This window comes from Phocoena sinus, chromosome 1, assembly GCF_008692025.1.
Source record: "Phocoena sinus isolate mPhoSin1 chromosome 1, mPhoSin1.pri, whole genome shotgun sequence".
In the NCBI taxonomy this organism is placed as follows: domain Eukaryota; kingdom Metazoa; phylum Chordata; class Mammalia; order Artiodactyla; family Phocoenidae; genus Phocoena; species Phocoena sinus.
This window is the reverse complement of record NC_045763.1, coordinates 83,896,753-83,912,826: the sequence shown is the minus strand read 5'-3', so window position 1 is coordinate 83,912,826 and position 16,074 is coordinate 83,896,753. Positions and strand designations below refer to the sequence as shown.

Here is a 16,074-nt window from a genome sequence, read left to right as displayed (position 1 = left end):
TCCTCCCTCTCCTATATTTTGGAAGAGTTTGAGAATGATAGGTGTTAGCTCTTCTCTAAATGTTTGATAGAATTCGCCTGTGAAGCCATCTGGTCCTGGGCTTTTGTTTGTTGGAAGATTTTTAATCACAGTTTCAATTTCAGTGCTTGTGATTGGTCTGTTCATATTTTCTATTTCTTCCTGATTCAGTCTTGGCACGTTGTGCATTTCTAAGAATTTGTCCATTTCTTCCAGGTTGTCCATTTTATTGGCATAGAGTTGCTTGTAGTAATCTCTCATGATCTGTTTTTATTTCTGCAGTGTCAGTTGTTACTTCTCCTTTTTCATTTCTAATTGTATTGATTTGAGTCTTCTCCCTTTTTTTCTTGATGAGTCTGGCTAATGGTTGATCTATTTTGTTTATCTTCTCAAAGAACCAGCTTTTAGTTTTATTGATCTTTGCTATCGTTTCCTTCATTTCTTTTCCATTTGTTTCTGATATGATTTTTATGATTTCTTTCCTTCTGCTAGCTTTGGGGTTTTTTTGTTCTTCTTTCTCTAATTGCTTGAGGTGCAAGGTTAGGTTGTTTATTCGAGATGTTTCCTGCTTCTTAAGGTGGGCTTGTATTGCTATAAACTTCCCCCTTAGAACTGCTTTTGCTGCATCGCATAGGTTTTGGGTCGTTGTGTCTCCATTGTCATTTGTTTCTAGGTATTTTTTAATTTCCTCTTTGATTTCTTCAGTGATCACTTCGTTATTAAGTAGTGTATTGTTTAGCCTCCATGTGTTTGTATTTTTTACAGATCTTTTCCTGTAATTGATATCTAGTTTCATGGCGTTGTGGTCGGAAAAGATACTTGATACAATTTCAATTTTCTTATATTTACCACGGCTTGATTTGTGACCCAAGATATGATCTATCCTGGAGAACGTTCCATGAGCACGTGAGAAAAATGTGTATTCTGTTGTTTTTGGATGGAGTGTCCTATAAATATCCATTAAGTCCATCTTTTTTCATGTATCATTTAAAGCTTGTGTTTCCTTATTTATTTTCATTTTGGAATATGTGTCCATTGGTGAAAGTGGGGTGTTAAAGTCCCCAACTATGAATGTGTTACTGTCGATTTCCCCTTTTATGGCTGTTAGTATTTGCCTTATGTACTGAGGTGCTCCTATGTTGGGTGCATAAATGTTTACAATTGTTATATCTTCTTTTTGGATCGATCCCTTGATCATTATGTAATGTCCTTCTTTGTCCCTTCTAATTGTCTTTATTTTAAAGTCTATTTTGTCTGATATGAGAATTGCTACTCCAGCTTTCTTTTGGTTTCCATTTGCATGGAATATCTTTTTCCATCCTCTTACTTTCAGTCTGTATGTGTCTCTAGGTCTGAAGTGGGTCTCTTGTAGACAGCATATATAAGGGTCTTGTTTTTGTATCCATTCAGCCAATCTGTGTCTTTTGGTGGGAGCATTTAGTCCATTTACATTTAAGGTAATTATCGATATGTATATTCCTATTCCCATTTTCTAAATTGTTTTGGGTTTCTTATTATAGGTCTTTTCCTTCTCTTGTGTTTCTTGTCTAGAGAAGTTCCTTTAGCATTTGTTGTAAAGCTGGTTTGGTGGTGCTGAACTCTCTCAGCTTTTGCTTGTCTGTAAACGTTTTAATTTCTCCATCACATCTGAATGAGATCCTTGCTGGGTAGCGTAATCTTGGTTGCAGGTTTTCCTCCTACATCACTTTCAGTATGTCCTGCCACTCCCTTCTGGCTTGCAGGGTTTCTGCTGAGAGATCAGCTGTTAACCTTATGGGGATTCCCTTGTGTGTTATTTGTTGTTTTTCCCTTGCTGCTTTTAATATGTTTTCTTTGTATTTAATTTTTGACAGTTTGATTAATATGTGTCTTGGTGTATTTCTCCTTGGATTTATCCTGTATGGGACTCTCTGTGCTTCCTGGACTTGATTAACTATTTCCTTTCCCATATTAGGGAAGTTTTCAACTATAATCTCTTCAAATATTTTCTCAGTCCCTTTCTTTTTCTCTTCTTCTTCTGGGACCCCTATAATTCGAATGTTGGTGTGTTTAATGTTGTCCCAGAGGTCTCTGAGACTGTCCTCAGTTCTTTTCATTATTTTTTCTTTATTCTGCTCTGAAGTAGTTATTTCCACTATTTTATCTTCCAGGTCACTTATCCATTCTTCTGCCTCAGTTATTCTGCTATTGATTCCATCTAGAGTACTTTTAATTTCATTTATTGTGTTGTTCATCGTTGCTTGTTTCATCTTTATTTCTTCTAGGTCCTTCTTAAATGTTTCTTGCATTTTGTCCATTCTATTTCCAAGATTTTGGATCATCCTTACTATCATTATTCTGAATTCTTTTTCAGGTAGACTGCCTATTTCCTCTTCATATGTTAGGTCTGGTGCATTTTTATCTTGCTCCTTCATCTGCTGTGTGTTTTTCTGTCTTCTCATTTTGCTTATCTTACTGTGTTTGGGGTCTCCTTTTTGCAGGCTGCAGGTTCATAGTTCCTGTTGTTTTTGATGTCTGTCTCCAGTGGCTAAGGTTGGTTCAGTGGGTTGTGTAGGCTTCCTGGTGGAGGGGACTAGTGCCTGTGTTGTGGTGGATGAGGCTGGATCTTGTCTCTCTAGTGGGCAGGTCCACGTCTGGTGGTGTGTTTTGGGGTGTCTGTGGACTTACTACGATTTTAGGCAGCCTCTCTGCTAATGGGTGGGGTTGTGTTCCTGTCTTGCTAGTTGTTTGGCATAGGTTGTCCAGCATTGTAGCTTGCTGGTCGTTGAGTGAAGCTGGGTGCCGGTGTTAAGATGGAGGTCTCTGGGAGATTTTCGCCGTTTGATATTATGTGGAGCTGGGAGGTCTCTTGTTGACCAGTGGCCTGAAGTTGGCTCTCCCACCTCAGAGGCAGAGCCCTGACTCCTGGCTGGAGCACCAAGAGCCTTTCATCCACACGGCTCAGAATAAAAGGGAGAAAAAGTAGAGAGAATTAGTAGAAGTATGAAGAAAGGAAGAAAGGAAGAAAGGAAGGAAGGAAGGAAGGAAAAAAGGCAAGAAGGAAAGGAGGGAGGGAGGGAGGAAGGAAGGAGGGAGCGAAGGAAGGAAAAAAGAAAGAAAGAAGATACAGTAACATAAAATAAAGTAAAATAAAGTTATTGAATTAAAAAATAATTATTTAGAAAAAAAGAGGGACGGATAGAACCTTAGGACAAATGTTGGAAGCAAAGCTATACAGACAAAATCTTAGAAGCATACACATACACCCTCACAAAAAAAGGTAAAGGGAAAAAAATCATAAATCTTGCTCTCAAAGTCCATCTCCTCAATTTGGGATGATTCATGGTCTAAAGGAGGGAAGGAAGGATGGAAGGAAGGAAGGAAAAAAAAAGAAAGAAAGTATAATAAAGTTATTAAAATTATTAAGAAAAATAATTAAAAAAAAAACAATGGACAGATAGAACCCTAGGTCAAATGGTGGAAGCAAAACTATACAGACAAAATCTCACACAGACGCATACACATACACACTCACAAAAAGAGGAAAAGGGGAAAAAATCATAGATCTTGCTCTCGAAGCCCACCTCCTCAATTTGGGATGACTCGTTGTCTATTCATGTATTCCACAGATGCAGGGTACATCAAGTTGATTGTGGAGTTTTAATCCGCTGCTTCTGAGGCTGCTGGGAGAGATTTCCCTTTCTCTTCTTTGTTCTCACAGCTCACAGGGGCTCAGCTTTGGATTTGGCCCTGCCTCTGCGTGGAGGTCGCTGGAGGGCGTCTGTTTTTTGCTCAGACAGGACAGGGTTAAAGGAGCCGCTGATTCGGGGGCTCTGGCTCACTCAGGCCGGGGGGCGGGGGGAAGGGAGGGGCACGGCGTGCGGGGCGCGCCTGCGGCGATAGAGGCCAGCGTGACGTTGCACCAGCCTGAGGCCCGCTGTGCGTTCTCCCGGGGAAGTTGTCTCTGCATCCCGGGAACCTTGCAGTGGTGGGCTGCACAGGCTCCCGGGAAGAGGGGTGTGGATAGTGACCTGTGCTCGCACACAGGCCCCTTGGTGGCGGCAGCAGCATCCTTAGCGTCTCCCGCCCGTCTTTGGGGTCCGTGCTTTTAGCCGCGGCTCGCGCCGGTCAGCGCTCTTAAACCTCTCTCCTCGCGCACCAGGAAACAAAGAGGGAAGATAAAGTCTCTTGCATCTTCGGTAGGTCCAGACTTTTCCCCGGAATCCCTCCTGGCCAGCCGTGGCGCACTAACCTCCTGCAAGCTGTGTTCACGCCGCCAACCCCAGTCCTCTCCCTGCGCTCCGACCGAAACCCGAGCCTCAGCTTGCAGCCCCGCCCGCCCCGGCGGGTGAGCAGACAAGCCTCTCGGGCTGGTGAGTGCCCGGTCGGCCCTGATCCTCTGTGCAGGAATCTCCCCGCTTTGCCCTCCGCACCCCTGTTGCTGTGCTCTCCTCCGCGGCACTGAAGCTCCCCCTTCTGCCTCCCGCAGTCTCCGCCCGCGAAGGGGCTTCCTAGTGTGTGGAACCTTTTCCTCCTTCACAGCTCCCTCCCACTGGTGCAGGTGCCGGCCCTATTCTTTTGTCTCTGTTTTTTCTTTTTTCTTTTGCCCTACTCAGGTACGTGGGGAGTTTCTTGCCTTTTGGGAGGTCTGAGGTCTTCTGCCAACATTCAGTAGATGTTCTGTAGGAGTTGTTCCACGTATAGATGTATTTCTGTTGTATCTGTGGGGAGAAAGGTGATCTCCACGTCCTACTCTTCCGCCATCTTCCTCTAAACCTCCCTGAAGTCTTTTTTTTTTCTTTTTTTTTCCCTGAAGTCTTTTAAAGCAAACCACAGACAACATTTCATCCTCACATATTTCCCTATGTATTTCTAACATAAAAACTTATTTGTTTTAACAAAACCACAGTGCTATGATCACACCCAACAAAATTAACATTAATTCCTCAATATTACCAAATACCCAGTTATGTTCACTTTCCCTCTGATCGTTACAGCTGGTTTGTTCAGATCAAAATAAAAAAAAATAAGGTCCACAATGGCATTTTAATTGATGTGTATCTTAGATCCCCTTTCATCTGTGACAGATCTTACTGGATATAGCTAGGAAGGAGAGTCAACAGGACTGAGTGATATCTTGCCATTGGCACACATTTTTACCTGCTGGCTTCCTCCCTTCCTACCTGTTCTTCTCGGCAATTAAAGCGCTTTGCTCAACATACACTGAAGCTATTTTCAAGGAGTTTGAAAAGTAGTCATGGCAAGACCAAAGCCTAGGCCCAGTGTTAAGGTTAAGGAGAGAAGACTCTTCTCAGGGGTATAATTTCAATGGTGGCTTTGCTGCTCCTTCCTCTAGAAAATTCTCCACCTGTCTGCTTTGTAGCTCTCATTTGTAACAAAGCCTTTCATATTACAGTTAGAAAGTAAGCCTGAAATGTTGATGCTCCAAGAGTGTACGTACACTTATTCTTCAGTTCAGAGTCAGAGAGAATATGAGGGCTCCTGCACCTACAGCCAGGAGAGAGTGGAGCAGGACCACAGCTAGAAATAGGAGGCTGGGCTGCTCAAAGCCTAACTCCACCTGCTCCTCTGCTCTGCCACAGCTGGATCGGTACACCCATCATTTAGGAGAGCCACACTGGCAAATAAAAAGGCAAGGCTTGTGGCTTGTGGTCCATAAATGCATGAATCAGAATTATATGTTGAGCTTGTTAAAATGAAGATTCCCCTCCAGGCCTACTCAAGATGCACACTTGAGTTTGAAAATCACAATCTTAAAAGTTAGAATTCAGTCCTAAAAAACAGAGACTCGGTGATTCAATCATTTTTGAAACTATGAAGAATGAAGTTATTCATTCAGGACTTGCACTTGATTTCCGGAAAACAAGGTGTTCACCTCAGGCTCTGGGACTTGGAGCCAGCGAGCTTGTGAACTTCCACGTTCCCCACCGCGGTGGAAAACGCACAAACAGCTCTGCATCACCACGTGGGCCTGGGGTCACCAGAACACTGGCGTCACTTAGAGAATCGATTGCAAGGGAACTTCTCTCTCTTTAAGGCTGCCAATCGCAGCTTTAAAAAGAAAGGTTCTGGAGTTAGCCGAATCTTCCATAAGAGTGGTGCTGAACAGAGGAAGAGACACGACCTGTCTGGAAAGGACATAAAGGGACAACAATGACAAGGAAGCCCGAGGTGAACAGGTGGGCACCCTCTGCACGTGGCCTTCCTTTACACCCCAGCAGCTGTGCTCTGTCTTCCTTCCTCCAGGAGCCTTGTCTGGTGTTGCTAAACCAGCAATCAGAATCACTTTGGTGTATTTAATGTCACCATGAAACTATTTGTGATTGCCTAGCTCAGCAGGGCTGAGAATAAGAACCTTTGATTTTCTCGAGTAGACGAAAGAAGTTTGTTTTCTGAAAGCAATCTTTCAGAAGAGGTTCCGTGATCAAAAAGAAGGGAGGAAATATTTTTCAAGCATACAGGAGATCAGATAGCACCCATGTATATATGTAGAACTACATATATATACTATATTTTTAAAACTTTTTCCTGTAAATTTACAGCTTCCCAAACTCCTGGGACAGCAGTTCTCAAGGTATCAATCTGAGATCGTGGGGAAGAATATTATCTGATATGTCGCCAAGAATTCAAGAAGTAAGTGGTTTGATGATAGTAATATAATTTCATTATATCTTTCCACCATTTTATCACACTTATTACGTCAGATAAGTTAATTGTTACCTCAGGACCTGTTCAAGGAGAAATACATTGATCTTTCCATCTAGCAATTTCAAAATACCTGTTCATATCCTTAATTATCTGTGCTCCTGGGTCGGAGGCAGTAAGAAAGGAAACTGTTCGTCTAATTTCACACCTAGAAAGAAATAACACTCTGTCTGGTGTAGCAGATTATTATTAGTGGACTGACAGCTGAATCTAAGTCTTTCCACTCTTTCTGATGTGATCCAATATTCTATTATGCTCTTGAAATCCACATAAATCTATACCATTAATAGTAATCGCATACACTTACACAGTGCTACAGGCACTAAGTGTCTTACATACATATTACATACTCATTTCATCACAAAGATAGTGACTTTTTGTGTTGTTTTGTAAAAGATTGCGCACAGTTTAATCAAATGCCAAGCCTTTGCCCATATATAAAATGATTTCTCCACTCAACAGATGAGAGGTGCTGGGGTCATAATGATGAAGAGACAGGATATGGTCACTGCCTTGTGAAATGTATAGTCCAACAGGGAAGAGAGATGTGAAATGAACAATTATCTTCAAGTGTAATGAGGATTATGAAAGAGAGGCAACAGGGGAATATAATTTTCCCTAAACTTTTTTTCCCCTCCAGTATTCTCAGCTGACTTGGGCTTTGCCAACCTGGAAAACTGCGTGGTTAGAATCTCCTCCTCATAAAACTAAGCTCAGCCTGCGCAGAGTGCCGTGCAGGGGAAAGTTAGAGAGAAGGGCCCATTGTACTGATGGCCACCTGCTGCAGGGGGAGTCTGTGTTTAACTTCTTTTCTTCATAAGCATTTTAAAAATTCATATCAGTATAATAGGGTTGAAGGTTGATAGAGAATTTTTTAAAAAAATCTCCAAAGCATATTAAAGCTCTTAATTCCATGTGGGAGTTTGCAGAAGGTTTCTTGTCTGTCTAGGTAGCAAGTCTAGCATTCGTGACTGGGTTGAAGCAGATGGCCCAGTTTATGTTAACTAATACTAGACTATTTGACTCTGGAGCCACCCCTTCATCTCGGAGCGCTTTGATTAAATGAGCAACATAATAATGGTAATAACCCCTTATAAGACTGTCATACGACTTACTGTTGTTGAAGCAGTTTGAGATTCCATCTTTATTATTGAAGCCTAGACTGGTGATTATAGGCATGACTCAATATGTGGATTTCTACATGGCGCTCAGCAGTTTCAGAGAGCAAGTGTTGGCATGTGGACAGAGAGGAGATGACCGGTAAAACATCACTTACTGCAGTGGGAGGACTGTTTTCAGTCTCACCTGTTGAATCCTAATGGTTTTTTAAATCCCCAAGTGCCTTTGAGAATAAGTAACCAAGTGTGTTTTGGGAATAAAAGCAGCATGATTTTTATTTTGTATTTTCCTTTAAAGTCAAATGGTATTATGGGAACTGAGACCCTGGCAACTCTGGCAGCCCTTCAACTTAGTTCTCAGCATTTTAGATCTACCTTCAGAAAACAAGGCCACTGAGTGCCACTGGGTACCAATATGGAGAGATGACCACCAGCCTCTTCTTAGTTTGGTGAAGAATTTAAAAATAGTTTTCCCAAGAATGGAGACTTCATCTGTTCTATATTTGCTTAGATCTTAAAACATACACACACATACACACACACACACACACACACACTAAAAGAAACCACAAACCACACATTTCAGGAAATGGAAGAGTTCACATTTGGTAAAGCTACGCTAATAAGAAGATAATTTTCCAAATATAGAAAGCTAAATTCTAAACTATTTGGCCAAAGAAATTTGCCCCGGCTTTGCCTTTCTAGGACAGAGCTACTCCTCTATTTTATTTCCCAGTTTTCCGGTAGCTCCATCTTGGTGGGATAACAGAACCTAAGAACTGACTGGTAGAGAAATATTCTCTATGTTTCCCCAAGGACACATTCCCAAGGAATTCAAACTAAATGGACTGGAAGAGAGAAATAATATTGAAATACTTTGGAGGTTAACTCTTTTATTTTCTTTAAGGCTCATCCTCGTTTCCTCCTAGGCCCTGAGTGGGTGGCAGTAGATTTTATTTCACAGCTGGATTAAGGATTGCTAAGCATATATATGTTTTCTTTCAAACCTGGAAATCAAATGCCTATGCAAAGGTCTCCCCAAACTTTGGAGCTTTGACTTCACAGTGGATTGTGACTCTGACTACCTTAGCATAACCCGAAGCCTTTGCCTTGCCATAGTTCATCCACCGACCAAGTGTTCAAGACTTGCTGTGGGTGACCAGGCCACTCGTGCAGACTGGCGGTCCAGAGACGTTCACACAGCTGATGGGCACCCTGTCTGACCTCTTGTGTGGCTACCCAGAGGGAGGAGGCTCTCGGGTGTTCTCCTTCAACTGGTACGAAGACAATAACTATAAAGCCTTCCTGGGGATTGACTCCACAAGGAAAGATCCTATCTATTCTTATGACAAAAGAACAAGTAAGTTTTCTAAGTCCTGCATATAAATTGGCTTCTGATGTTGGTTAAGCCGATGGGTTAACACTTCCAGGTGAAATTAATCCTGGGGTTGATTTTCCCTTGGTCTTGTTGAGGGGCCTTGGGCAAAGAGGCTTCTCCTTCCAGAGAGTCCATTTCCCCAAGTAGGAAGCGGGTAGTGCTCATAAAGAATTCTGGAAGTGAGCCATGGAAAGAACTGAGACCCACTTGGAATGGGAACGGAGGGGACATTTCCCACTGATCTGATTGAACTAGGGTTACGTTCTAGAGGAAGAGAAAGATAAATGAGGAGGCAACCCAGAGTTGCAAGCAGAGCTGGGGTCAGAAGGGCTCTGGAGAGTAAACATGGCTATGGGATGTTTTTACAAACACAATGTAGTGAAAATCCGTGTGTGTAGTACTGAATTATTTTCCAAATGGCAAGTTGCTGGCAAGTTATCTTTCCCACCTTTCACTACTTTTTTTGGCTCCTGTGGGGTAAAGGAGGGTGGGGTGTGGACGAAATGCAGCTGGGCAACCCTCTAGTTAAAAATTGAAAAGAAGCAGCAAGGCACACACCAAAAGCAGCTGGGCCCTAAGACAGCCACACACAACAGAGAAGTTAAGCAGCTAATTGAAAGGAAGTTATTGAGACTAAAGCTGAGATTGCAAGGGGAGGCCTTGTTTGGCCTCTTGGTCCCTTTCATCTGAGAATGGCCTCTGTTCCTTGCAATAATCATAAGCAGGCTTCTCAGCCTTCCTCTAAAGCAGAAAAAAAAACACAAGGCAAGCCCCATCCTTTGTTTCTCTGATGAGGCCTTTATTGAGATGCACTGTGGCATTTTAACTTACTAATGATGAGCTTGTTATTGGTGGGGTACAGCCTATTAATTTAGGTTATTTGTCAAATCCTCCAGCATACAGTTGAATGAGACATGTGATTTGAACACACTAATGACTATGTTTAGCTGTGAGCAACGGGGAGTTTCTATAAAATCTGTCCCTTCTCTCCTGACAGCAACCTTTTGTAATGCATTGATCCAGAGCCTGGAGTCAAACCCTCTAACCAAAATAGCCTGGAGGGCGGCAAAGCCTTTGCTGATGGGAAAAATCCTCTTTACTCCGGATTCCCCCGCAATACGCAGGATACTGAAGAACGTAAGGTCCCAGCTGGTTTTGTCCCTTCTGCCTTCTCCTCTGGCTACCCAGTAGAATGAGAGTGTGTATGCATGCATGTGTGTGTATGTGTGAATGAGCGTGGTGTGTGTGTGGTATGTGTGTGTGTGTGTGTCTATAGTTTTTACTGTGCCCTCCTGGTGGTGGGCCTCGTGTTTGCTTTTTGCTAAGTGGACTCTTGGTTCCTCCCCCATCCACAGACATCATTGGAAGGCTTTGCACCAATGCCCCTGCCTGGCCCTCCCCTCTCTATGCAGCCTACAATGAGATTTTCTTCCTCACTGCCTGAATTCTATCCCTAAGGGAAGAGTTCACAGTTCTCTGAAGCCTGGCTACCCGGAACAGACAAAGATAGGGAGGAAGGGAGGAAGAGCATTTGCTCACAGGGAGTCCAAATCCAGCTTTAATGAGGTTCTGAGACAATAGCATCATCAATATTATGAGTACCTCTGAGATACTAAGAAATAAGATTCTGTCAATCTGGGAGGGTGGGAAATAGCTGATTGTTCTGGGAAATATCAATCAACTGAGAAAATAAAGACACTTCCTTGAAAAGCCTTTCCTAAATATTGAGGGTTTGTGACAGGAAAGGTACAACCAAGATTCTTTCTCACTTTTTCTCTCTCCATTCTTTTGCTGTCTCTGTCTGGTTTTAGGCCAACTCGACGTTTGAAGAGCTGGAGCGTTTCAGGAAGTTGGTCAAAGCCTGGGAAGAAGTAGGGCCCCAGATCTGGTACTTCTTTGACAAGAGCATGCAGATGACCATGATCAGAGTACGGATGGTATTAGAGGTCGGGAGGCGGGGGGAGGAGAAAGGCCAGGGAAGTTCCATTTGTTTCCTTTGCCCAATAGAGGGTTAATCACCCCTGGAGTTAGATCAAAATATAATAAGCACCAGTTTTGGAAGCTGTCATCATGTGGAATCACCGGCTTTGGGTGGGATATAGCTTTCTGAAACTCTGGGGAAATGTGAAAACCACCATAAGACCAGTAACCTCCTGAGGTTTCTTCCTGTTATGAATTCACTTGAGGGCCTCACATTCAAAGGGGCATCTCCCGAAGGGGCCAGCTCTGTAACTGCAAAAGGTGGTTGAGTGTGTCTCTCTGGTCTCATTTTCAGTTTCACAAAACCAGGAGATAAGAGTCCTGCATAGCGGGGATAATTAAGAGGGAACCAAAGAAAATCCTTAAGAAAAAGAAAGCTTCCTATATACCATTTCCCTGCCCCTCTGCCCCGTCCCCACATACACGTCTCCCCTCTGTTGTAGAGACCTATGTATTGGGGGGAAATGGGATATAGATAGATATGCCTTATGATGGAAGAAAACCCACTAGATTTTTAGGGAGCCTTAAAGTCTATCCGATTTGTTAAAAATTAGAAATGGCCTAAAAACAAGACCAAAGATCCTGTGGAATTCTTTTTTTTTTTTTTCTTGCGGTACGCGGGCCTCTCACTGCTGTGGCCTCTCCCGTTATGGAGCACAGTCTCCGGACGCGCAGGCTCAGCGGCCATGGCTCATGGGCCCAGCCACTCGGTGGCATGCGGGATCCTCCCGCACCGGGGCACGAACCCATGTCCCCTGCATCGGCAGGCGGACCCTCAACCACTGCGCCACCAGGGAAGCCCTGTGGAATTCTAAATGCTGTAACTATATTGCTTCTTCCCAAGGACACCCTGGAGAACCCAACAGTAAAAGCCTCTTGGAATAGGCAGCTTGGTGAAGAAGGTATTACTGCTGAAGCCGTACTGAACTTCCTCTATAGGGGCCCACGAGAGGGCCAGGCTGATGACATGGACAACTTCGACTGGAGGGATATATTTAACATCACTGATCGCACACTACGCCTGGCTAATCAATACCTGGAGGTAAGGGCAGCAAGCCATTTGAGGGCCACATTGGGCCCCTCCAGGACAGCCCTGTAGGTGGAGCCAGAGATCCCTTAGCAAGTCAAGTGGTCTTGGGTTTCAAATCTCATTTTCCCCACTGAAGAAACAAGAATTCCCACAGCCCCCAGAGATGGATCCTGTTCTCTAACAGCTTATCCACAATTAAATAGTTCCCTCTTCACATCTTCTGCCTCCTAACAGCTCCCTGACTCCTCCTTGGCTACTCCTTCTGCCTTGTAGTTCATACAGTGTCGTGTCTGTCCTCAGCCATCTCCTGTCTGCCATTGCTTCAGTGGCTGTCCATTGGTAGTGTTCACCAAACCTCAAGTTCCGAGGTCCCCTTGCTTGCTGGACACTCCCACCCCCGGGTTATACAGGCACATCAGCCTCAACGTGTCCAAAACAAATTTGTATTCTCACTACCCATGAAACCTATCCTCCTTCAGCATTTCCCATCCTGATCGCGGTCCTCTGCATTTTTCCAAATTCTCAAGCTAGAGCTTTAAGGGTCAACCTTAAATCACCTTCCACACAACAGCTCTCATTTACTGTGTAACGTTTTGCCAAGCACCGTGCTAAGCGCTTTTACGTACCTTAGTTCATTCAATCCTCTGATAGCTCCATCGAGTGTATGCTATCATCATTCCCACTTTACAGGTGCAGAAGCTGAGGCTTAAAGAGTTTAAATAAGATCCCATCTCACAGCTATTAGGTAGAACAGACAGGATGCAGATCTGGCGTGTCTGAATTCGGAGCCTGCTGTCCTGACCCCTCCACTGCCTCTGTTGCGTCCAGTCACTGAGCTTTGGCTCCTCATCTCTAGGTACTTCTCCACTCCTCCTCTTGCTTGCCAGGCTCTCTGAGCCCCAGAGGCCTTGTCATCTATCCACTAGCCTGTTCTAAAGGCTCCCTCCCTGGACGCCAGGGTCCAGTCTCTGTTGGTTCAGGCGCTTCTCCACGCTGACACCAGAGTTACATTCCAAACACACATCTGCTGGCATCACTGCCACTCTTACAATCTTAATGACTCATCCTCAGGGAACACAGGTCCCTTCCAAACCTGCTCCAGCCCACCTTCCCAGCCTCTGCTCACTCATACATCTTCAGCTCTGCTCCACAGCTCCTCCCACCACCCTCAGGGACACCCCAGCTTCTCATGATTTCATCCTTTGCAAATGGCTGTTTCTCTGCCTATTTATGAGAGCCTTTTTGCTTAAGTGAAAAAGAGAATTTACTGGTTGACATAACCCGGAAGTTCAGGGGACCTAGGACACTGTGTCCTTCCATCTTACCTTTCTGCTTGCCTTGGCCCAACTTTGATCTCAGCCAGACCCTTTCCATTTGGTAGTGTGTCAGCTGCTCACAGCCCTCAGTGGTCATCTTTACCCCAAAAACTACACAGAAAGAGAGAGTGGCTTTCCCGTAGCATTCATAATACTCCTAGAGAGTTCTCAAATTGGCCTGGCCACTCTACCTGTCCCCAGTCCCTCAGCGGATTGTGTACCACCACGAGGTAAGGCAAGCGCAGTTAGCTTCATCTGAGTCTCATGGACTGTGCATGATTACTATGAAGTGGGGGGGGGGCGGTATTTCCCCGAAAGAAGAAACACAAGGCAGAGAAGTCTGAAAGGACTTTTCCTTCTCCATCTACTGAGCTTCTCTTCATTCACTTTTTGAGACTTAGCTCTCAAATGTCACTTCTGCTTCGACATAGGTTTAGTCATTCACTCCTCTGTGCATCCCTGGCCCCCTCTTTACATCTCTTTCAAACCGTATTCAAGTTAGACTCACGTTAGCGGTTAACATGTCCGTCTCTGGCAGATCAGCAGGCTGGAGTTATCAGAGTCAAGGAGCCCATCCTAGTTATTTTTGAATTCTTGACCTCAAACTTCCAGGGAACATCTCCACCTGAGGGCTTATCACATCTACCATTGGGCCTCATGTCATATAGAGCCATTAGCAGGTAGAAGATGCTCTGGGCAATAGGAGAGGGAATTAAGCCAGTGGCCCCCAAGAGCACGCCCCTTTCCCCAGACTCCTTGGTCCTGAGGATAACTAACTCGTGAGAAAAAGCCTGGCACCTGCTGTCACCACAGTGCTCTTAAAGACTCCCTGCTGCCCTTGGTGCCACCAGAATTTCCCCGGAGTGTGTGATGCTCCCTCTCCAGAACCGTAGAAATATCAGCACAGGCTCTCTAGGTGGCCTTTCAGAAGGGGTCAGGTGTGGCAGCAGCACGACCAAAGTTCAGGTCATTACAAAGTGATTCCCAACTTGTCCGAAGACAAGAATGACCATGGGTGCTTTTTACAAAACAGATTTCTGGACACAAACCCAGATCAACTGACTCAGAATTCCCAGGGAAGAGGCCTGGTAGTCTGTATTTTTACAAACCTGTTAGATTGGTGGGAGCTTGGAGTCCCCTTGTACGATTACTCAGTTGACATCGTCTTCTTCTCACGGTGCCTCTACCAGCTAAGTCCCCATCCCTGGCCATGCCCACCACCATCCACCACTGTGCTTATAATATAGGCAGGATTTTTTAGATGAGGTGCAGATGGAGGCACTCTCTTCCTTTATTCTTGCAGAATAGAGTTCAGAGGGTCTCACAATATTTTTGTGAGGTACTACGTATCAGTATAAAGAATACTTCTTGTCTTAGGTTTGACTTGACATTTGCACGGTGATGTAAAGGGCTTGTTTTCTTGAAGGATCATTTTTTCCATGTAGCTTGTGCTTAATGTAGCACCAAGCACCCAACAGATACTTAGTATATATTAAATGGTTAAGAATTCAGTCTCTGGAGCCAGACCACCTGGGTTCAAATCCCTGCTAGTTGTGCCTCAGTTTCTGCATCTGTAAAGTGGGGATATTAATAATACTTACCTAATAGGCTTGCTATGAGAATTAACTGAGTTAATTCATGCAGAGCACTTAAGACAGTGCCTGGCATTTAGTAAGCACTTAATAAATATTAACTTTTTAGTAAAATTCAAACAAACAAAAAATACTGTTTGGGAGGAGGAGAGTGGAATTAGTGAAATCAGGCCCAGCCACTGAGCCACTCCTGGTGCTCCTCTAGGGATTACAAAACTGCTAATCGCATCTCACATAAACCACCAACACTTCCCTGGGGCCTTGCAATCCCATTAGCCCAGCGAAATGCTCCTAAGCAAAGGCCAAGACTGCCACAGGTCAATGGCCTGCCCCAGGGGTTGCTAAGAGGGGTTTTGATGGTGGCAGAAACCCAGCGGGTAATTATGCTGAGGTTTCTGATCTTCCTGCCCTGGGGAGCAGGGGAGCGGGAAGGAGGAGGAAAGTGATGGGGAATAAACTGAAAGGAGAAGGCGGGGGAGGGGGGCTTGGGGGTGTGTCTGAAAAGCGGTGAGGTAGAATCCAGTCATTACAACTGGTCCTGGAATTTTCTGCTTTTGTGCTTGTGTTTTGGGAAGTCTCGAGGAGCTTTGGAAACTCCCCAGCTCTCATCCTGAGGACTACTCAGTAGCAGACAGGGCATGAAAACCTCTTCGGGATGGCTCTAAGGGCTTCTCCAGGACAGGGCAGCAAGCATGTTCCTTCATAGGCTGTTCAAGGCTTGACTGAGCCTCTCCTTTTCAGTAATATGACTTTCATTAAAGAGCTTTGAGAACTTCTGGGCCAGCCTTGATGCCTACTTCCCTGCCTATTCCAAAAACGAAAAAAATCATTTCAGGAAAATTCAGCAAAAATACTCTAAAATGTAAATTATGTCAGTTCAGGTCAGTGCTGCACTCACATGTGGTATTGAACAACAGAAGGTCCAAGAACTAAGAGC

General features: G+C 44.4%; 1 protein-coding gene across 1 annotated transcript in view; it reads left to right on the top strand.

Moving 5' to 3' along the window:
- ABCA4 (ATP binding cassette subfamily A member 4) overlaps window positions 1-16,074 on the top strand; it is a 111,360-nt gene that overhangs the window by 10,471 nt on the left and 84,815 nt on the right. The window contains exons 2-6 of the mRNA XM_032652012.1: window positions 6,561-6,651; window positions 8,961-9,201; window positions 10,217-10,356; window positions 11,031-11,147; window positions 12,044-12,241. Coding sequence (XP_032507903.1) covers window positions 6,631-6,651; window positions 8,961-9,201; window positions 10,217-10,356; window positions 11,031-11,147; window positions 12,044-12,241 — 717 coding nt within the window. The 5' untranslated portion in view covers window positions 6,561-6,630. The remainder of the gene's footprint in view (window positions 1-6,560; window positions 6,652-8,960; window positions 9,202-10,216; window positions 10,357-11,030; window positions 11,148-12,043; window positions 12,242-16,074) is intronic.